General features: G+C 36.4%; 2 protein-coding genes across 2 annotated transcripts; one reads left to right on the top strand and one right to left on the bottom strand.

Annotated features, from left to right (window-relative positions):
• Positions 1 to 5,271: 5,271 nt before the first annotated feature.
• LOC135610363 (LOB domain-containing protein 18-like) lies at positions 5,272 to 9,910 on the top strand. Its single transcript, XM_065104784.1, has 3 exons — positions 5,272 to 5,772; positions 5,868 to 6,247; positions 9,777 to 9,910. Exons 1-2 carry the CDS (start codon positions 5,398 to 5,400, stop codon positions 6,219 to 6,221), a joined length of 729 nt encoding a protein of 242 aa, XP_064960856.1. The 5' UTR covers positions 5,272 to 5,397; the 3' UTR covers positions 6,222 to 6,247; positions 9,777 to 9,910.
• On the bottom strand, positions 8,847 to 13,223 carry LOC135610362 (65-kDa microtubule-associated protein 3-like). The gene is made up of 13 exons (XM_065104783.1): positions 13,099 to 13,223; positions 12,167 to 12,258; positions 11,731 to 11,937; positions 11,258 to 11,506; positions 10,940 to 11,149; positions 10,709 to 10,864; positions 10,437 to 10,596; positions 10,206 to 10,357; positions 10,042 to 10,129; positions 9,873 to 9,946; positions 9,720 to 9,794; positions 9,412 to 9,640; positions 8,847 to 9,320 (listed from the first exon to the last, which is right to left on the bottom strand). Exons 2-13 carry the CDS (start codon positions 12,236 to 12,238, stop codon positions 8,965 to 8,967), a joined length of 2,028 nt encoding a protein of 675 aa, XP_064960855.1. The 5' UTR covers positions 12,239 to 12,258; positions 13,099 to 13,223; the 3' UTR covers positions 8,847 to 8,964.
• Between the last annotated feature and the right edge of the window lie 8,675 nt (positions 13,224 to 21,898).

The following is a 21,898-nucleotide window of genomic DNA, read 5'->3' as shown; positions in this document are numbered from 1 at the left end:
GGTAGTGATTACCAAGCTTGATATACTTAAGTCTGATGAATTGCTTGAAATCAAGGAGATGAGAAGATGATGATCAGAGCAATGAGGTACTCGACAATCAAGAGATTGATGAATGAAATTAGAAAGCCGAGACCTACACAAAGCAAAGGAGAAACAAGATTAGAACATACACTTATTACAAGAAGAAAAAGAACAAAACAGATTATTTCTTTTTTGTTTCTCCCCAACGCGAAATTGATGAAGGAGAAAACATTAAGCAAAGGATGGTATCTTTTACTCTTTTGCTCTTCCGACAAACTGAATCATCCACAAAATGCATTCCGAAAAAAAAAATATATTTTGAATAAAACAATTAACAACACCAAGAAAACCTAAGTGAAAGATCAGATTTTGACCAAAAAATTTTACTCATCTTATGGAATAATCTAGGGCAAGAATGGATCTTGAATGAGAAGAAAATAAAGATTTTGACTAAACGAAGATGGCTCGAGACAATAGCATTATCGAAAATCATGTGACAATAAATTTAGATCTAGAGAGACAAGACATTCAAGAAACCATTCAAAGGTCGAGACTAAGCTAATAACCCAAATGCAACACTTAAAAAATATTATCATTTACCGTTTTACCATTCATAAATGAGTAATTCAATATGTGATATTACGTGTTATATTTTTGTTAAAATAATCGAAGATGTTAGAAAAAATAAGATTAACTATTTTAGTTTCATAATTATGATAATCTTAATATAAATTTTTAAAATATAGAAATCGAATGTTAAAAAGACAACAGAGCTAAATTATAATTAGCCCCAAAATCTTTTACTGCCAACTCTCTCTTCTCCTCGCAAGAAGATGAAGCCAAACTACGTATGGTTAGGGTGTTCGCCTGGTGCGAATGGGAAGCATATCAGAAGACGGCCATTGATGGTTTCTCCGTTGAGGACACGGAACAAGGTCGTCTTCAAGGACAGACATCCACGTGAGTCTCTGATGCTACATGCTCCTGAATAATTTATATGCTCTAGTCGAGCCACACCTAATCTTACCTAATCACCAGCTCCACTTGAATTACCAAACCGGAAGCGAAGCTGCTGAGCCTTTGCAACCCAACAATAAGGTCGACGTCGATACTGATAGCTCCAGAACAAAACCACAACCGTGTGCTCAGATGCTCACACCCCCACACCACGGTAGCTGTGCAACCTCTGGTATTTAAAGCTGGAATCACCACCACAGACAATTCCAAGTCCCCGGACGATCAATATTTGCATGCAAGACATTACTACTTCGCCCCCCACTTAAACTTTCTTGGGCATGTCGCTCAGCTACTTACTGGCCATCTACCTTCCGAAACAATCATGGGAACACGGAGGTACGGAGACAGATGCGTTCGGGCTGGAAGCGATGCGATATTATCGTTCTCACTCTCATTCTGAAATGTATTCTTGTCCTGCAACAGCACGCTCTTGTCTGTAGGTCCAGTAAAGCATGTTAAGTCTGCCATTTGGTAACAGTTGCTGTTGCACCTCAGCTGGTGTAACACCAAATAGATTACTGTGCAAATCACAGACAAGTCATTGGAGGTATATAGACACTTTGAATTTTTTTGTTGTATGGTACATAGATTCCTTCAAACTTTGGAAGGAATATATGTAAATAACCATCCAAAATTTAGACTTTGCAAATTTTACAGAAATAAGACTTTGTAAAAAGTAAACAATCAAGATAATGAGTTCTATCTTAATCTACTCTAATTATTTTTTTTGAGAAACACACAATTCTTTTCGGTACGTGAATCGGAGATCCCCAATAGATCTATAGTGGGGTTCAAGATCCAATCAACTTCTTAACGTAATCTCAAGGGACTTCATTCCATTATTTTATTGTGCATCCTATCACTTGTTTAAGTCAGCTCCATTGGTGGTTGTAGCATATCGAGATAACATTCATTCTTGAGCTTGTTTTGTGATTGATTCTCTTTTTCTTTTTTGCTTTGAAATGCATCTAAATCATACCCACATTGACCTTTACCATATTATGATCAGATCAACCCATTGAAATTAGAATTTCTGGCATTATGTGGTCAGTGTTATCTAAATAATGAAGCAAATCCTGCCATTGAACTCTAAATGGAACCACGGACTGTGAGTTGCACGACAGATGATAGCAAAAATGCTGACGAAGTTGCTTGTTTTGGTGAACTCTAAACTTACATGCCGATGTTTGGTTGCCTATAAAAATAATGGAACCATCTACTTTCGAACCCCATAAACCCCACCGAGACTTTCTCATTTTGCCATTTGGAGACTCCCATTTTCTTATCGTCTCTTACATTGTACACTTTAGAGTTGCAGGTTTCGTGTAATAGCAAGAGACGAATCTGCAGGTGCTGCTTCCGCAATGCGAATTCTTCGTTAGAAAGTATTGCATTCGAAATGCTTGGATTTGTTTCGGTGATGCATTGTGTTTTTCAGCTTATCTTTGATTCTGTCATTTTGATAGGAGCGACCAATGCCAAGTTTTTCTTCTGTTTTCTGCTTGTCATCAAAGCTTAAACTCTAAAATGACAACCAAATTGACATTTCCATCCATCAATGTCGTTTTCCTTCTCGATTTTGATCATGTCACGCATTTGCTACTACTTCGGGCCTATCTATGACATGTGGCATTAATCCAAATTCATCTCCAGGCCACATGATTGCTTCACTGTATTTAAGCATCAGAATAATGGATAATTAGACCCGTTTTATCTTGGATTCTTTCTTGAATTGTTTCAGAACAAGCTAAAAATCGAGATATAAGCTGAAATGTCAACTACTTGTAGATTTATTTGCTTCATCATTTTTGCATAAACCTTCCTTCAATTCTCAGCTGGTTCATTTATCCAACACATAATCTACGATGCAGTCCGTGTAGCTTCCAAAGGATGCTTTGGACACTACAGAATTGCTGTCTAATTGAAGCACTGAAAACTTTATAAGTGGCTTTTGCAGATCCATAAATCCTGTTGGGATTCGCAGTAGAATTTTTGAAGCTAATATTCTAATAAAACAAAAAATTCTAATTAAATAAAATTCTTACGAAGGAAACTTAGTAATTAGGGTTTGGTTTTCTTATAAATATTTCATGTATTTTAGTCTCATAGAGGAAAGCAAGATGTGAGAAATACTTTGAGTGACGTTGACTTTCTCTCTAAGATATCTAGAGAGGGTATACTCTCTAGAGGGAGTCATCAAATCACGTTAAATCTTATTGTTGATGTTTGATAGATTTTTCTTTTGATTTTTAATTTCTTTTTCTTATTTTCCAACGATCTGAACCATCTCCTTCCTTGGAGCCAACCAAAATTTTCTGAGCTGTGATGATGAACTTCGAATAAACCAGTGAAGTTGTTTTGGCATGTTTACTGACCTATATATGCATTAATAAGAGGTACGAGATAATTTGCATGGTGTAACTCTACATGCCGAGGTAGCTTAGTGTTCTACCCCTACCTTGACTTGCCACCTTATGATATGAAACGCTGGCCGCAGCAGAGGCAAGAAGAAGAACACACTTGCTGATAAGTGTCATAAAGTCCACATCCTGGAAGTAAAGCACAATTTGACATCTTTACATGAAACCCGGATCGGGATACACTTGGACTCGGTTGTGTTGTAGACCTATTTGTCGACTGACATGCACAGAAAACAATTTATTTCCTAGCAATCAAGACTTCTTCTTCTTCTTCTTCTACTACTACTACCCATCTGCCTTTCACCTAATTCTCTAGAACTTCCTCTTGGACTAGCACCAAATCTTTAAGCATTTCCAACTCCTAAAGCAGCATAAGCTTTCCAGTGATGATCATCTAGTCCGCTACAAACCAGTGTCCATTACAGACCACAAGCGGTCGATGATCTCTTCGCTATTCTCTCAAAATGCACAGCCCTTACACGACGCTGCTGCTATGCATTAAGACCTGACGTTTAGGCCCTTTCTCCTGCATTTGGTGTCCCTAAAAGCGATCTTGTCGGTCGATTCAACGAGGACATGGCCAGAGATCTGGGGATGGAGTAGTTGAAGGGAGAGGTGTTGTCGAGCCTTTAGGTGGTAGGTAGGCCCTCTCATCACATTCCAATATGCAGACCATGGGGAAGGAAAGCTTGTGTTGGTCCACCAAATTGGGTCCATCCTTTGACCCCCCCGCCTCTCCCTCTCCCAGTTAGCGGACTCCGTTTGTTCGGGGACACTAATATTACGCATAACACTCTTCCATTGTTCCACGTTAAGGGGACAACGTCCCCCATTTAAAGCTGGCACTCCCTTCTACGGGAAATCTGGAGTCGAAGTCAAATACATAAGTCATCCCTCCCCAGCTTTGTTCTGATTCCAATGAGCCGACGACCGCACGAGTGGAGGAACAGTGGCAGAGCCGCACGCAATCTTGGGGTCCCGCACGAGTCACTCGTAGGACCTGCTCTGGTCCCGTTAGGGTTTTTGGAGACCCAAAGAAATCAACGAATCGTGGATCGCATGGCACATAAAAGATTGTTGACACGCTGCTCTTTGTTTAGTGAAGCAGAGTGGTCACATGATACGGATATGTCTCTCAGAAGTTACGGTATTTGCTTTGTTATATGATCAGGACATCATTCCTGCGACAAAGCCCAAATCATTATGGAAGATATGAACAACAGAGTGAGCAGTAATGGAAGATACTGTCACTGCCTTCTGTAGCTCTCTCTGTTATTCTACTCTATACCTCCATTAAACTCTCTTCCCTCCCCAAAAGAACTCATCTCACGTGTCCTTAGTCTTAGCACGAAGGGATTCATCTGCACATACAGAGACATCATGGACGCGGACACGCCAAATCCACCTTCCACAATTGCCCCACACTGATCTATATAGCCCTCCATTTACGTGTAACTCATATCTGGAGAGAGAGAGAGAGAGAGAGAGAGAGAGAGGACATTGGTATAAGCTTCATTGATGCTGTACAGTGACAAGCAAGAAAAGAGAGAAGGAATAGAAGTAAAGTTTGGGTTGGGTTTTTCTTCATTGCATGTTTGCTTCAGGCAAGCTGCAACTGTAGAGAGAGGGAGAGAGAGAGAGAGAGAAAGAGAGTTGGGCATGGTCGGTATGGTTGCTTGGCATGGCATTAGAGAGTCATGTGGAAACCATAAACAAACAAGCATGAAACAGTAACTCCAACATGCCCCCTACCAATAAGACAAACTTCCCCTTCTGCCTCACTCCATTTTTACACACACAAACGCGCACTCTCTCTATATCAATCTTTAGACCTCCCTTTCCTTTTGTCCGTCCTCGATCCTTTCACAAACAAATCCATCGATTCATCTTGTGTCAGGATACCAACCTTCAAATAAGCACAAAAAGGGAGATCAGTGATATGAGTGGCAATCCTAGTCCTAGTATTGAAGGAGCAACCGGGGGAGGAAGTGGGGGTGCCGGTGGTGGCGGCGGTACATCAGGAGGAGGTGGGAGTGCAGGTGGCGGCAGCGGACCGTGCGGAGCCTGCAAGTTTCTGAGGAGGAAGTGCATGGCGGGGTGCATATTTGCGCCGTACTTCGACTCCGAGCAAGGTGCGGCGCACTTCGCGGCAGTGCACAAGGTGTTCGGCGCCAGCAACGTGTCGAAGCTCCTCCTCCACATCCCCGCCGACAAGAGGCTCGACGCCGCTGTCACCATCTGCTACGAGGCCCAGGCGCGCCTCCGAGACCCCGTCTACGGCTGCGTCGCTCACATCTTCGCCCTCCAACAGCAGGTGCATACTAACCTTCGATGGGTCCTAAACAGTAGAATCGACCTGTGCTTTTACGGTTTGCACTCGAATATTGATTCGATAGGAAGTTGGAATAGGTAGTCAACCTGCAGGCGGAGCTGTCCTACTTACAAGCCCACCTGGCCACGTTGGAGCTGCCATCCCCTCCGCCACCGCTGCCACCGCCATTAGTCGTAGCGCCGATACCCTTTGCGATATCAGACCTGCCATCAGCCGCGAACCTCCCTACTGCAGTTGATCTCTCGACGCTGTTCAACCCCCTGGTGCAGCCAGCATGGACTCTTCAGCAACAGCAGCAACAGCTCAGCACCAGCACAAGGAGCCCTTGTGAGAGCTCTGGGTTTGGGGGTGGCGATCTCCAGGCATTAGCCAGGGAGCTCCTCGATCGGCACCGGACGGCCACAAGTGAACCACCTCCCGATTCACGGTAACCACACTCAGCGAGTTACCTGGAATGGTATGTACTTCTTGACCAGCAAACAAGGATCCAAATTAACTTGCTCCTGTTTTGCGTTCCACAAAGATGGAACATGATGATTAGAACATTGGCATGAAAAGTCCTTTGGCTTTTGCATCATTCCAAAGACATTAGTTTTAGATTGATTCAAAAATATAAATTTTTTAAAATAATAAAGGAATCAACTATACCCCAATAAATCTTCTCATCCTTATATATTTATCTTAATCTAATTTTTTTTTTATATTTTTTTCATCTAATCTTAACTATTTGAATGAATCTTATCGCAACCCTTAAATTTAAAATAATTATAACTTAAAATTATCTTTGAATTTTTTTTTTTTTACTAAGGCTTTTGTAAAGATAGCGATAAATTGGTCTTTAATGTAGTAATCCATTTGAATTTTTTTCTTATCAACTAATTCATAAATGAAATAATGTCAAAATTCAATATGTTTGGTGTGCCCATGGAATATTGGATTCTTCGTCATTGTAATAGTAACTTATTATCGTAATATATTTTAATTGATTCATCTTATTTTTCTTGAAGATCTACTATAATTCTTAGAAACTAAATGGTTTGATATCTATATAGCCACAACATACACTTTTTTATCACTCCTGAACCAAGGCTACAAGAAGTGTTGATTTGTTACTTATATTTTTTTTCAATAATTTTTCTTTTATTGTTGTCTCTGAAAGTGACAAATCCTTCGTCTTGGCTAGTGAGCTTAGAGAAGTGTGTTGGATCTCCGATCATGTATCTTGAGTATCAACTATCAAGATATCATCTCTTGCTTCTAGCTTGTGATTGTAGACATATCTATAAGAAAGAAAGTTTTGTTTTAGGTACCCATTTAACATTGGGTTCCTCGTAAATAGATCTACCAATCATTGAGTGATTTATGGTTTCTTTAGTAATACAAACTAATTTGTATGAACTATATATTTTAAATGGATATTTATAGGCAAAATGATCATATTTTCTATAAAAAATTTATTTTTCTCTGAATGAGACATGTAATATAGGTCATTTAACGAAGATAGTTGGCTTTATTGATTGTTACTCACAAATTCAATTCCTTCATTTCTATAAACATAATCTTTATTAGCAAGGATTATGTTTAGAGATTTATCTCATATTTTAAATTTTTTTAACATTTCTAGTAGTAAAGTATTTTTTTTCTGAAGTGAATCTATCTCATCATACTTAATAGTATACTATCATCATGCTTATTTTTTAATTTATCAAATTTACTAATAAGATAAGCATACTCTTTTTTTAATAACTTATATTTTTTATCAACTAGCTTACATTCATCATATAGATCATTGAAAGTGATACGTAAATCATCATAAACTAAATGAGATTTGATTGAGTCACCTCATCATTGAGCATCATTAAAGCGTAGTTAGCAACTTCTTCTTTGTTGGTTGACTCATCGTCTTCGGATGCACTCAAATCATCCCAAGTTGCTTTGAGCACCTTCTTTTTCATTGGTTACTTCTTCTTCACTTGGGACATTTATTTTTGAAGTGCCTCGACTTCTTGCATTCATAGCAAATTATTTGGTCATTTTTTAGTTTACTTTTATTCTTAGTATCTTATTTTGTTTTATTCATTTTTTAAAACCTTCTTGTAAAAAGTGTCAAGTCATCATCATTATCATCGTCATCACTTGAGTTTTAAGTGTCATGTCCTTCCTGTTCTTTGGAAGATTGTTCTTAAGTTTATCATGTGCTATCATGTCATTTCATAGGTCATCAAGGATCCGATAAATTCTTCAAGTAAAATATTATTAAGATCATTTCAATTTTATACTTGATTTTTTTATGATAGTTTACACCTCCGTCAAAACTTTCATTAGAAAGGTAATATCAAGTAACATATCGTCAAACTTGAACCCTATATGAATCACTATCAATGCAATGCATCTTGTTCAACTCTTTTACACTACTATACATGGGTTCATTTTGGAAGCATCCGAGAGACTTCGTTGGGAGGCACTCTAAAATGAGTTGTAGGGGCATCAGAGCATAGCATGATTTCACCTTGGAAATCCTCATCATCAAACATCGTTAATCAACTTAGGAGAGGTTCTTGCGCTATGCTTAGATTGGATCATGAACTAACCTTCCACCTCGACATAGGTCACGGACATCACGAGCTAAAATTGGATTGCTCTACTAAGTAGAAAATGCTATGAAATCAATATGGGCTCAAACTCTCAAAAGATCTGTTGTAGATGCTTTGTAAAAGGTTATATTTAGCATGTTCACTCAGATCTCCGTTTCATTGTAGGATCAATTAGATCTGTTTCAGTCATTAGATGTATTATTATATCACATCTTCAGGAGTACTTGCTGCTCTTCCAACATAAAATTATTCACAAAGAGAGTCTGTTGTAGATGCTTTGTAAAAGGTTATATTTAACATGTTCACTTAGATTTCCGTTTCATTGTCGGATCAATTAGACCTGTTTCAGCCATTATATCACATCTTCAGGAGTACTTACTGCTCTTCCACCATAAAAGTATTCACAACCAACTGCAGCTCACAGAGTGCAACACTCAATAATCCAGAGGCAATTTTGATTGATTTATCTATTAACACTAAAGACAGTTCTTGGTGATCATTAACCGAAGTCGAGAATAATCGACTTTGAATCAACTACAGACTACAGAAGACGTCTCCAATATTGGTTTATGTAGCTCATTTATCTACTAAGATAGAAAACAAGCCTCCTTTCTTCAAATGAATACTCTGTCTGCTCCACCGGTGCTACTACCTTGGCCACTGCTTTGTCAATGAGGCAAGTCGGAGGAACAGGTGTATCGGCCACCTGCATCGGCGCTTGCACTGCCATTGGAGTTTTGGGAGTTAGCATCACATTTGGGGACTTGTTCTCTTCAAACGTATTGACAATGTGCTTAGAGGGTGTTGTTGGCATGTTGTTAACTGGTAGTATAGGAGCAAAGGGTTTGCGTGGCACGCCTACTTCTTGATGTGTGGTCATGGCATTGTAAGTTAGCTTCTTCACAGGAAGGCCAGCAATATCTGCACCTCTTGCACCTACAAGAGCTCAAACTTTGCATGGTCAATGGTAGAACTTGGAAGAAGATTAATTTGTAGTATTTCTGAATCTAGTGTTCAGGAAACTAACCAGGAGAAAGGATGCCCAAATCATCTATCTTCTTTGCTGAGCGCACAGGCTTTGCAGAATGCAGATGATCAAGCTTGGGAGGCTGTGTTGCTCCACTGAGCCTTCGGCTTGGGCACCCAGCTGATGTTCTGGGTATCTTTTTTGCACTTTGAGATTTTGAAGGGCTGGGTTTTGAACCATAAAGTGCTTCTTGCTCGGCTATGATCTGGCCTTGGAGCCTCTTCTGATCCTGAATTATCAATACGTTATAATCCAGAAACACAAATATTTGATCTCATCTGAAGTCACTATTGTCTTGACAGGCTTACCCTCTGTCTCTTGCGTTCTTGCTCTTTCTCTTGCCTGACTATGGTGTATTCTTCCAGCATTGACAGAAGACGCACCTACAAGATTGAAGCAACTGGAGATGAGATCCTTTCTCAGGCCATTACCAAACAACAAGCATGAGAAGTAATGCTCACGCCATCGTATGTGAACTCAATGCCTCTTTCTTTCTCCCATTGTGTGATTTTGGCTGCCAGAGTTTCTACTATAGCTGCTCAAGATACAATAAGTAAAAAGCTTATGACACAAAATAACTCAATCGTGCACATTTGAAGTTCTTATTTGTTGTCTTTGAGCTTAGATAACCTGGAATCTTGTTGACTAATGCACGAGCTTTCTCAGCACGCTTAAGTGATAGGTGTGCACCTCTTCCAGCATTGTAGCGGTTTTCATCCTGCAATAGATCATAAAGAAGATATGTAAGTCACAGGGTAGAGCCAAATGATTACATCTACCATTTTATTTCCTACCCTATTGTACTCCTCCAGCCATGCTTCCTCCTGACATGCAGCAAACCATTTTTCTACCCTTTCAAGTATATCTTTCCTGCTAAAGGCTTCCTCTTTAACTGTCGCAATTTGGAACTCTATCTGTTCCAGAATTAAAGTGGCATCAATAGCTCCTGCCAACACAACAATAATTGGAAACAAAGGTTACGACCATCTCTCAGTAGCACAAAATGTCGAAATAGAAACACATACCAGATTCAATAGCACTAATTTCAAATTCTTCTTGATTTTCTGCCTCTGCCACCAGATGCACCCACCACCGAAGTTCTTTAAGTTCTGTTTTCTTCTTCAAGACTAGCTCTTTCATCTTGCTAACTTTTAGCTGTTCGAGTCTCAAAACTTCTGCCTCCACCTACATCAAAATTGTGCCCTTGTCACTTAATACACACACACACACACACACATATATATATATATATATGATAACAGTGCAAATATAAATTCTGTTCTAGTTACTGACTTACATAATTGAGTAAGTCCACCGAAAGAGTGTTGGCCTCTGTAATTTCTTGTTCTGAAGCAGCAATATTACATGTCACATTCTGAAAGAGCTGTTGCTCTTCGATTGGCGTATCCATTAGATTCCACAATTCCAACATTGTAGATGCAAGATCTTGAAGCTGACATATAACAATGTCTGAATTTAAATTATAGCAAAATCAAAGTATGTATTGCTATTCAGTAGCATCAATTACCTTCTTCATCCTCTCTATCTTAATATCTCGCAATCTCCCTATAGCCGTGGCAAGCCTTTCTATTGTGGTATTGCTTACACACTTTGATACTTCAGTTTCATCTAGATTAGGGTGTATTTCTCTAATTGTTTCTTTAAAATCAACTCCAAGCACGGAGCATAACGCATTCAGAGAGGACAAGTGATCCATCACTTGCTTCAACCGGTCACTCTGAAGTAGAAAACATCTAAATTTGTTAAAAGAATAAATAGGCAAAGTTGCTGCACAATTATAGAAATAAAAAATATAATTTTAAATGAGGAGACATAAAGTTCCAACCTTCTCCTTCTGAAGTAACTCAAGTTGTCTGTATAAATCTTCAAGCCTTCTTGTAGACAAATCAGATTCATCCACAGCCAACATCAATGGGTTGCACCCAGAAGGCATGATCTCAAGTGATATCTTTCTTATCTGTTCTATTACTTCTATAAAGTGGTTCAATCTCTCAACTTTCTTCATTCGCATCTCCTCTAGCTGTGGGGTAATGGACTCGAGCTCCTCTTTTAAGCTTCCAGCTCTCTGATTCGACTGTAAGGAGAATTGACATATATAACAAACTTCACCATATTATAATCTTCAAAAGAACAGGATACTTAAGCAGGATAAGAACTACTCTCTTAATGAACTGATAGGAAATGGCAACAAACAAACAATAAGAAGTAAGCAGGATCATTCAATTTTGGCATTCCAAGAAATTGTTGAAATCAGGGAAGTGATGGATAATTATACTCAGTGCATGAAGTGAGACACACCTGTCTTGTGTGTACTGGTGGCTCACCCATTGCAGAGCAGATGGCTGCAAGCTCCGCTTCAGAGTCAGCAATTGCTTGTCGCAACTGAGCTCTACAGCGATTAGCCTGGTCAACCTTTCTTCTGTATACCTCCAGGCACTCCTGTTCTAGCTCAAGGAGCATTTTATCCCTTTCAGCGTCAGACTCACCAACCTCATCCCATATAATCTGAAATTTTAGATTATATAAACCAGACGAATTTAGAATCAATATGCATGCCACTATTGTCCTTGAAAGCAATACTAAATAATAATGACAGTAAGAGGGAAGTGTCGCAATGATAAAGATACTACTGCCCTGAACTTTTAGAAATTTATCATGATATCCTAACTGTCGTCCCTCTTAAAGTCTGTCCAGTTACATTTTATATTACAGTTAGTGGAGAATTGGGGAAAACCTGAAGCTCATATAGAAGAGATCCACATGTTGTTTCCAATTGCAACAGCTGATCATTAGAAGGACAAGCCATATCAAGTCAACCACTTTGACCTGCAAGAGAAAAAGTTATCCATCATAAAGAAACCGAGTCAGGAACAGTGTTCCAAAATGTCTACATGGCAAAGTAAATCCTGCAATTTTGGCCTTATTTATAGCTTGTATTATGTATGAAATCAATATAGAGGCAAAAAGCTGACTCCCTTTCTCGTTTCAGTTAAATCTTTCTTTAAAAAAAGAAAAAAATAAATTACCTTTTTTAATTCCAACATTTTCGTTTCGCACACCCAATGTTAACACACACACACTCGCAAAAGGGTCATGCATCAAATGAAATTTCAGCTCTTCTCCTCAGCCGTCATCCATTACATCATGTTCTCTCAATTTGCAACAATTGTATTTTCCATCGTTAATAAGATATAAAGGGGATACTAATTCTCAAATCAAGGATGAACGTTGAACGTATTCGCAACTCCTAATTTCCGAAAGATGCAAAAGGTTTCCAAATTCATCTAGTCGCATATATAGTGTAAGTTAAAGAACAAATACAAAGCAGGCAAACTCAGAGTCACCACATCAACATCAACGCGCTTGGATAGTAATAGTTGTCAGCTGAAGCAATTCACAAAGACAAAACTAGCTTTAATTGGATCCCAAATCCGTCCGCGAGGCCAAAAACTAGGCGTTCGACCATCCAACTAACCAAAATCAAAGCACTGCATAAAGTTAACATCAAAACAAGAAATCATTCCATAGAATTACTGGTTGACATACGATAGAAACGCCATAACGAGAGCAATCGGATCATCTTGACATTGACGAAACATCAAGGAATTCATCAGGAGTTTAGGCTAAAAGAAAGGGGAAAAGAAGAGATATCTGAGAGATGCGTACTCGAGAAAAACTCGGCTGCGATCGACGGTAGACGCAAAAGGAAGCGAAGCTGAGATCGTTGGAGGGTCTTCCCCGTCAGAGGCAACAAAGAGAGAGAGAGAGAGAGAGAGAGAGAGAGAGAGAAGGGGCTAAAGAGTTTGAAACGGTGGTGGCTGTTTTGTGAACACTTTATTGGGTACAGTCATTAATCTGGAACGTTGAATTTGAATTGAACGTGCAAGGATCCATTACCGTTACGGGACGGGGTCAGTGGAGACGGAAAGGGTGGCGTCGTAATTATGCTCGCCTTGTCAGCACCATTTGAAACTTTCCTTAAAATAGTGCAGTAATGACGAGCAAAGCGGGTTTGAGCAATACTTTTACAAACTACCTTCAGACACCTGCCTCGCCACTGGAGAGCGACCATGGCCCACTAGAGATTCATCTGTAGCGGTCTCTCCATCGAGTGATAAAAGCGGGTAGGTGTCGACTAATGTGCCAATCGCGAAGGCTAGATGGCATGGAATCGGAAACGTCCCCCTAGGTTTACCTTGGAGTGGTGGGACCATTATACGTGACAAGACAGGGTAGCGCGACGAGTAGGCCGAGGATTAGTAAGAACGAATTTTTATATCAGAGAAGCAAATGTTGGATTATATCCTACGGTTGGGATAAGCGCACTGTATTATTGTTATACAGGTGAATATAAACTGATCTCATCCGACCATTTCGACACCATTCAGGATTTGGCATTAATCGGATTATCTCAATTGCAATAACCAAATCAAAACCCGAACTAAGTCTACGCACTATGATTGGATCGGTTCACGTACGAGTCATCGGGACCTCCGTGGAATGTGAGGATGATATCGACAGATCGATGGCGGCGCAGCCCCGCAATAGACATACAAAGAAGAAGAGGAGGGGATCAAAGAACAAGTGGAATGATCAAACTAAGCTTGCTGCATAGTTCCTTCAATAATTACAGCTCAGCGGTTGATCTTTCGAACATGCGCCGGTGGTCATCAGGCACCAGAACTCGTCGAAGTGGCCGTCACCATTCCTGTCGACGCCGCTGATCATGAGCCGGCACTCCCGGAGGCTGCACTTGCCATGCTCCAACCGGATGAGCACCTCCTCGACTCCTCATCCATGTATAAATTAAACTTTATAATTAGATAGAATTTTGATTTAAAAGTCAAGAGTTCCTATATAAAGAGTTCATATTATAATATTTGAAGTATATAGTTTGAGAGGAGAGATGAAGCAGACGAGAGGGTCAGAGATCTATGATATAAGAGATGATAAAAATTTATATTTATTAAAAGTTTTTTATTTTTAAATTTTTTTTATTTCTTGATATTCTTTTCTATGATTTTTTATATCCACTATTTTCTTAAGAGATTTTTCAATATAATATTGATATTTTTTATTTTTAACAAAGTATTAGAGATTTTGATTTCTAACACCTTGAACTATGTTGAATACTAGAGGCTTTCATCACCACCTCCCAACTGCTCGGCACTTGGGTGCCTCTTCCACTCTATTACTGGCGATGCCCACACCCATGGCATCCATGAACTCATTCAAGTTGATGAAGTCATCGCCGTCGCAGTTCGCCTCCCACACCATCCCCTTAGCCTCCCGCACGGTCGTGGCCTACTCATGTCTCAAGAGCAGCAGCACATTCCCTAATTTTAGAGGAGATATCTTTCTGTCACCATTGGAGTTGATGAGTCAAAATATTTGCTTCAATTGATTGGATATCTCCATGGCCATAGCGAAGGACGACGACAGCTTGTTGAAGTTACTATAGAGTCTGCTGACTTACGCTATTGGGGATAGAAGAGCAAAAAAATATTAAAAACATACTACTATAATATAATTAAAAAAGAATATTTTTGAACGAAAATACTAAAGTAATATTAAATAAGAAATAAATCTAAGAACACCTATAAAATATTGCTAAGTACATACATCTTTGTTTCATGAATCATGATCCTATTTATATAATCTAATAGTAATTATCTCATTATCTCATGTCACCTATGATTAAGTTAGGCATAGAACTAACATGATAACTTCTTAAATCATGAGCCACTTAAGTAGATCTACCTAGAACATGATTTGAACTACCTAGAACATAGTAGCTACTTGAGATAACTACATATGAATCAATTCTCAATACTTTCTATTGATTCATAATTATATACACCAATATAAGATATGAAATAAATATGCTTTTCAAATGGAAACCACTTAATGAGAAAATTTGTAACTTATTCATATATGTTATAAACTTTGTTGTTATAGCTCCGCTTGCTATAAGATCCTGAATGAAATGATAATATATCTCTATACGCTTTGTTGTTTGCTTCTTTGAACTCTAAGATATCACTTCTAATCCGAGGTTAAAAATATTATATAAAATATCTTTTCTATCATCGGAAGCTTTTGCCCAATCACTATTAGTAAAACCAAATGATTTATATTTAAAATTATAAGAATATTAAATATCATAATCTATAATTTTAATTATATATATATATAATTTGTTTAATAACTCCGATATGATGATTGCTTAGACTATGCATAAACTTGAATACTACATCAATCAACAGAAAATGTAATATCTCATCAAGCATAAGTTCGATAGATTAAACATCCAACCAAACTTATATAGTATCTTACATTTGTTAAATATGTATCATTTTCTAACTTCAATTTCTCATTTACATTGAACAGTTTATTATAGTTTTACAATTAATTATGTTATATTTTTTTAATAGATTTATTGTATAATTTTTTTGTGAAATAAAAATTCTATCTAATCATTGTTTCACCTCCGACCCAAGAAAATAGTTTTTTAGACTCAAATCTAATATTTTATACTTATTCATCATATTTTTTTTTAAATTCTATCATAAGAGAGTTAGATGAACTTATATATATAATATCATTATCACGAAGACAAACCATAAAAAGTATATTTATCTTATTTCTTTAGATAAAAAGTATATTCATTATTGCTCCTCTTAAATTAATTTTAATAAAAATAATAGTCAATTTTATTGTATCATATCCTTAGAGCTTGTTTAAGTCCATAAAGGACTTTCTTTAATTTATACTTATTTTTTTATATCTTTTAACTAAAAAACCTTCAAGTTGAGTAATAAAAACTTCTTGTAAATCTTCATTTAAAATCATAGATTTCACATTAAATTGATAAATATGCTAATTTAAATAAGCAATTAAAGCTAAGAAAGTTCTTACTATTTCAAATCTAGCAACCGAAGAAAAATTATCATCAAAATCAATATCATGTTGCTATGAATATCATTTTGCTACAAGTTGAGTCTTATGCTTTTGGATACTTCTATATATATTATAGTTTATTTTGAATACCCATTTTAATCCAATAGCTTTTTTTTTTCTTTTGATAGATCTATTAGCTCCCAAGTTTTATTCTTCTCGATTAACCTAATTCCTCCTTCATTATCTTTTGTCATCCCTCTTTTTTAACTTCTTCCTAAAGGCTAATAGGATTTGAAATAAATAAAGTAAAATTTATGTTAGTAATCTGAATTTTCTTAAAGGGGTTCATTTGAAGAATCATCTAATAAATCTGAACTGCTACTAGTTGAGGCTAATAATGAACTTGTTGGAGCTATACCTATTACTTAATTTTATAAGTGTCTAATTTTGTTGGAATATGGCTTTATTTTTTACTATTCTCCTAATTCTAACTTGTACTTTCATCAAATATAATATTTCTATTAATAATAACTTTGCCTTGTAAGGAATAACTAATTAAGATGTATTTTTTAAAATTTTCATCAAGTGTATGATGATTTTATGAATTTACCAAAGTATAAATAATATAATAAAAAATTCTTAAATAACTTACACTTGACTTCATACTATACCAAGCTTCAAAAGGAGTTCAATTAATAATAACATTTGTTAGTAAAATATTTCATAAATAAATTATTATTGTAATTACTTCTACCCAAAATTGATTTGAAAGATGTTTTCACAAACTTATTATCATTTCAATGATATTACAATTCTTGCATTTAGTTATATCATTTTTCTCCAATATATGTGATATTATCAAGTCCTTACAAATATTTTTTATAAAAATTAAAATTATTAGATAAAAATTTACCACCTTTGTCTATCCAAAGTATCTTAATGCATCTATCATTTTGTATTTTCACAAGCGTCTTGAATTTTTAAAAATTATCAAATATTTCATATCTCATTTCTAAAAAGTATACTTAACTCATATAACTATAATCATCGATAAATAATAAAAATATTAAATTTCACTAAATAATTTTATATTTATATATTCACATAAATCGTCATGAATTAATTTAAGATAATTAGATACTTTACATATTTTTCTAATAGAAAATATTTTTTTCTTTGTTTGCTATAAATGCATCCTTCACAAATCCTCCTCTACCACGTCATCTTCTTATTATTTTTTTCTCTTCTTTTGAAGTAGAAGACTCCCTCTTAACTTGAAATATATTTTCTTCACTTTTCTCAAGTGACCTATTGAACCTTGCTTCATATGCTTATAATGGATTCATTAATTTATCAAATAAAAATATAAATAAATCTTTGGACTCCTCAACTGCATTAACAATATGATCAAATTTTGAAGCACAATAATATAATTATGAAGATGTTTACTATAAAATTTTATTTAACTAACAATTTCAGTCACTCAAGAAAAAAAATCTTACATCGATTCATTATTTTTCATGAATAAAATTTCAAGCTCAAAATGAAAGGTTTAAAGTTTTACCTAATCATTTTTAATGAGCCTTGAAATTCATTTATAAGTATCAATCATGCTTGTCTTAAGATTGTAGTTGTAGTAATTTTTGAGAAAATTAGCTCATATACAACTTCTTAAATGAAAAATAATGTTTTTTAGTCATTTTTTCTATTTTTCCTCAACTTGACTTCTTTATCAAGATCTACATATCTATTCTTTGTTAAATTCTAAAGATTCTAAAATTTGAATAAAGTTTTTATCTTGATATTTCAAAATCCATAGTATTTTTTTTAGAAGATGAGAATAAGAAATTAAAACATCCAATTATCATTGGAAGTCATAATATCTAGTTCATATTGAACTTGGCTCTGATACCATAAATATTAAGGATGAAGAAATAAGAAAATAATAAAAATAAAATACTATGATGTAATTAAAAAGAATATTTTCAAACAAGAATATCAAAATAGTATTAAGTAAGAGATAAAACTAAGAATACTTACAAAATATTTTCAAGTATATACACCTTGCTTCATCAACTAATACATCACTCATTTTATCTATGATTAAATTAGGTGTAAAAATTATTATCATAATAATATTTTTCTTACATTATTCATCATCTAGATAGAATTATTTAAAATATAATTATTTATTAATCAGCCTGTGAAGAAAGGTTCCCACCCGCTTTCCTAGAGGAGACGTGCCACAACGCTTTAGAGGAGAAAGAACTAAGTGTTGGCTTTGTCAGCACCAAAGAGGTTCTTTAAAACAGAATCATGAGATGAACAGAGCGGAGAGGAAAGAAACAAGAAGATAGAGCTACTTTGATTCCTAGCAAGACTCTAAAGCTAAGAATCAAACACCATACCTTCAATTGCTCTTCATGTATGCTCTCGGTTGTGCGGTGGGTGGCAAGCATGTGGTGGGTGGATGTGACGAAGTGTAAGGTTTGTTGATACATGACGGTGCAATGATTGGGTCGGCTCGACGACGTTGATTGTACGGTGGTTGGTGGTGACGGTAAGTCCCTTGCAGTTGATGTTGTTGTTTCATTTGTTCGGCTCTATGGCTGACGAGAGCTTGTCATCGGGGAAGCCGATTCATACAACTCTGACCTAAGCCGGTCGATCAAGACAAACTAGGAGGCCTAACTAAGGTTTCTTTGCAAGATTTGTAAGATCGTAAAAAGGTGTTGTCGAGAGAAGAAATGGTTGATATTCTGATAGTCTAATATGATTCGAAATCATATATGTAGAGTTATTGGATGTGCCTCTAAGGTGGAAATATCAAACTCACAATATGTCACTTGCATAAAGATTGAAGTTTAGAGAAGTTATTTGCACTGATCCCTCCGACGCCCAAGTTAATAACTCAAGGTATATGAGTACGAACGTAAATAGCCAAAAAAAATAAACCTCCTCTTATTGTGTTGAAGACAAGTTTTATATATGATCGTAATAGAAAAATATTCTATGAAATATTCTATAGGAATGTAGCCTCTAATCACCTCTGATAGCTTTCCCTTGGTCTCTTGTCCATATGGGTGATAGGGGTGGAAGCCCATCATCGTTTTTTTAGGCCCTTGCGCATATGGGCAAACAGGTAAAGGGTAACTTTCGTCTTCCCCTTTCATCCCGAATGCAATGTGAAGGTTACGTATTAGATGATGATTAGTTGACGATATACTCTCTATCATTTGTCCCCTCCCCCAAAGGCATGCTTTGGGGCTCTTGCAAGAGGAGTCTGAAATCCGACATTTAATTCATCTAACACGTCAAGCTTATACCTCTTCGATCTATTATTAACTTGATGGCACGTTTAGTTCATCTGACATGAGTTCATTTGACGACTCTAGTCCATCGTGCCTCTCATATCGTCTGGCATGAGTTCGTTAAGCGCATCCATCCAAGATTGCCTTCCTTACCATTGCTGGTGGCAATCCATTATTGAACTATCTCTCGTATCATTGAGGGACGCATATTAGTTTGATGAGGTTGAGTTTTTTGACCTCCCCATCTCTTCTTGACCTTGATGCATAGGCGGATGTGGAGGTCAAGCTTCTCGACCTCTTCATCTTTAGCAAAGGAGGGATCAAGCTTTCTGACCTCCACACCTTGAGTAGGGGTGTGGGTTAGACTTCTTAACCTCTATGCCTCAAGCAAAAGGGAGGGTTGAGCTTACGACAAGGAGGTCAAAAAACCTGACCTTGTCTAACTAATGTGCATCCCTCGACGATACGAGGGATAGGTTGACAATAGATCACCACCAACAATATTAGGAAAGATTATTCTAAATAAACGCACTAGATGAACTCGTGTGACACGATACAAGTGGCATGATGGACTAAACATGTCGAACAAACTCATGCCAAATGAACTAAACGTTTTATCAAGTTGATAATAGATCGAAGAGGTATAAGTTTAACGTGTCAGATAAATTAGATATCATAATTTGGACCTCTCTTACAAGAATCCCAATGCATATCTTGGGAGGGATAAATAATAAAGAGTACATCGTTAGATACATATCATCTAACTATCACGTTGTGTCCAGAGTGAAAGGAAAAGACAAAAGTCACCCTCCACTTGTCTTTTCACGTGAGCAAGGATGATTATTGACTGCACCGCCTATGTAGGCAAACTTTATTACTCGTATAATAACTCATGAACTAACTCACATGTTTTAATAAGTATAACAAATATTTATGTTAGCAATTGAAACGAGAGATGCATACAATAATAGTCATCCATTTATAGCCACGATTAACATATAAAAGATATTAGCTACTGATATAAATGTCTTGAAATCAAATATTGTGTTCACGATAAAATAATTTCGGTACCATTAGGAATAATCCGACATCTTTTACAAATTCAAATGGAGCAATCAAGACATTAAGTTTATTTTTTCATATCATTAATGGAAACAAGTCTTTGGCTTTATGTAATGTAGCACAAATTTGTTTTGTCTAATCTTTGTCAAATCAAGATTAGATCAGGAAACGTTGCCATTAATGGATTTAATATTAATTAAATTATATTAATAGAATTAATATTAATTAAATTATCTTTCAAACTTAGTTTTACCATTGATATTAGAACCATTTATAGTTCCAGAGACTTAAATAAGACCTTTGAAGCGTAAGATACTAAACCTCATCCAATAAATTTTTTGAATGTGCTAGTATGTGGCTTATAAAGATTTTGTCAGATTCTCATAAGATCGATATAGACTATGAAATTAAGCAAATAATATAATATATTAAAATATTAAATCAAACTTTATAATTAGATATAATCTTGATTAATGAGTCTTAGTCAAGATAGAAGTTACTATGATAGTTGGGGTTAAAGTTTTAAGTTTACTCCTATATAAATAAAAGGATCATAAAATGATTCAGACAACAATCAAGAAGAGCGATTAGGTAGAACATAAGAGATGGTAAGTTTTACTGTTTAATCCGAGTTTTTATTTTTGAAGTTTTTCTTGTTTCTATTGTCACTCTTTTATTATTTCTTGGTGTCAACGATCTTTCTCAAAAATATTTCTAACATTATATTCTTCCTATTAAAACCATTAGTTTCTCGGCAAAGAACATATTACAAAATACTTCTATTTTCTTAAATAAAAATGTTTAATGGACTCTTTTGAAAAAAGATGGGTGTTTGTGAGCCATGCTGAATTCCGTAGAACTTGTTGTTCTTGGGAACTCGGTTATTGTAGATTGAAATATACAGCACTTAGAACATTAAATATCAAGCCAAGTTTGAAACGGAGAGCACAACGTCGATCTTCCAGCGGCAGTTGGATCAAACCCCCCAGATTTATTATGGGTTGGTGGGACGGGTGACCACACTGTCCATGGCCAGTAATTAATGACGTGCAAGACTGCAGGTCGAATACGTACGTCGATAGTACTTTGCATGTGCTGAGAGCAGCAACTGTCACACGCCGTTCTTAATTCCCATCACAGGAGGGAGTTGAAAGGACCGACAGAGAATTAACTGCCTCGTCCGCCATGGGAAT

Source organism: Musa acuminata, chromosome BXJ2-4, assembly GCF_036884655.1.
Source record: "Musa acuminata AAA Group cultivar baxijiao chromosome BXJ2-4, Cavendish_Baxijiao_AAA, whole genome shotgun sequence".
Lineage (NCBI taxonomy): Eukaryota > Viridiplantae > Streptophyta > Magnoliopsida > Zingiberales > Musaceae > Musa > Musa acuminata.
This window is presented reverse-complemented; position numbering and strand designations above follow the sequence as displayed.

Excerpts from the sequence above, each read along its gene's own strand:
- LOC135610363 (XM_065104784.1), top strand. The coding sequence starts at position 5,398 with ATGAGTGGCAATCCTAGTCCTAGTATTGAAGGAGCAACCGGGGGAGGA. Across the intron at positions 5,773-5,867 it reads TCTTCGCCCTCCAACAGCAG|GTAGTCAACCTGCAGGCGGA; the intron begins GTGCATACTAAC and ends AAGTTGGAATAG.
- LOC135610362 (XM_065104783.1), bottom strand. The coding sequence starts at position 12,238 with ATGGCTTGTCCTTCTAATGATCAGCTGTTGCAATTGGAAACAACATGT. Across the intron at positions 10,865-10,939 it reads AGATAGAGAGGATGAAGAAG|CTTCAAGATCTTGCATCTAC; the intron begins GTAATTGATGCT and ends GTTATATGTCAG. Across the intron at positions 9,321-9,411 it reads TTTGGGCATCCTTTCTCCTG|GTGCAAGAGGTGCAGATATT; the intron begins GTTAGTTTCCTG and ends GAGCTCTTGTAG.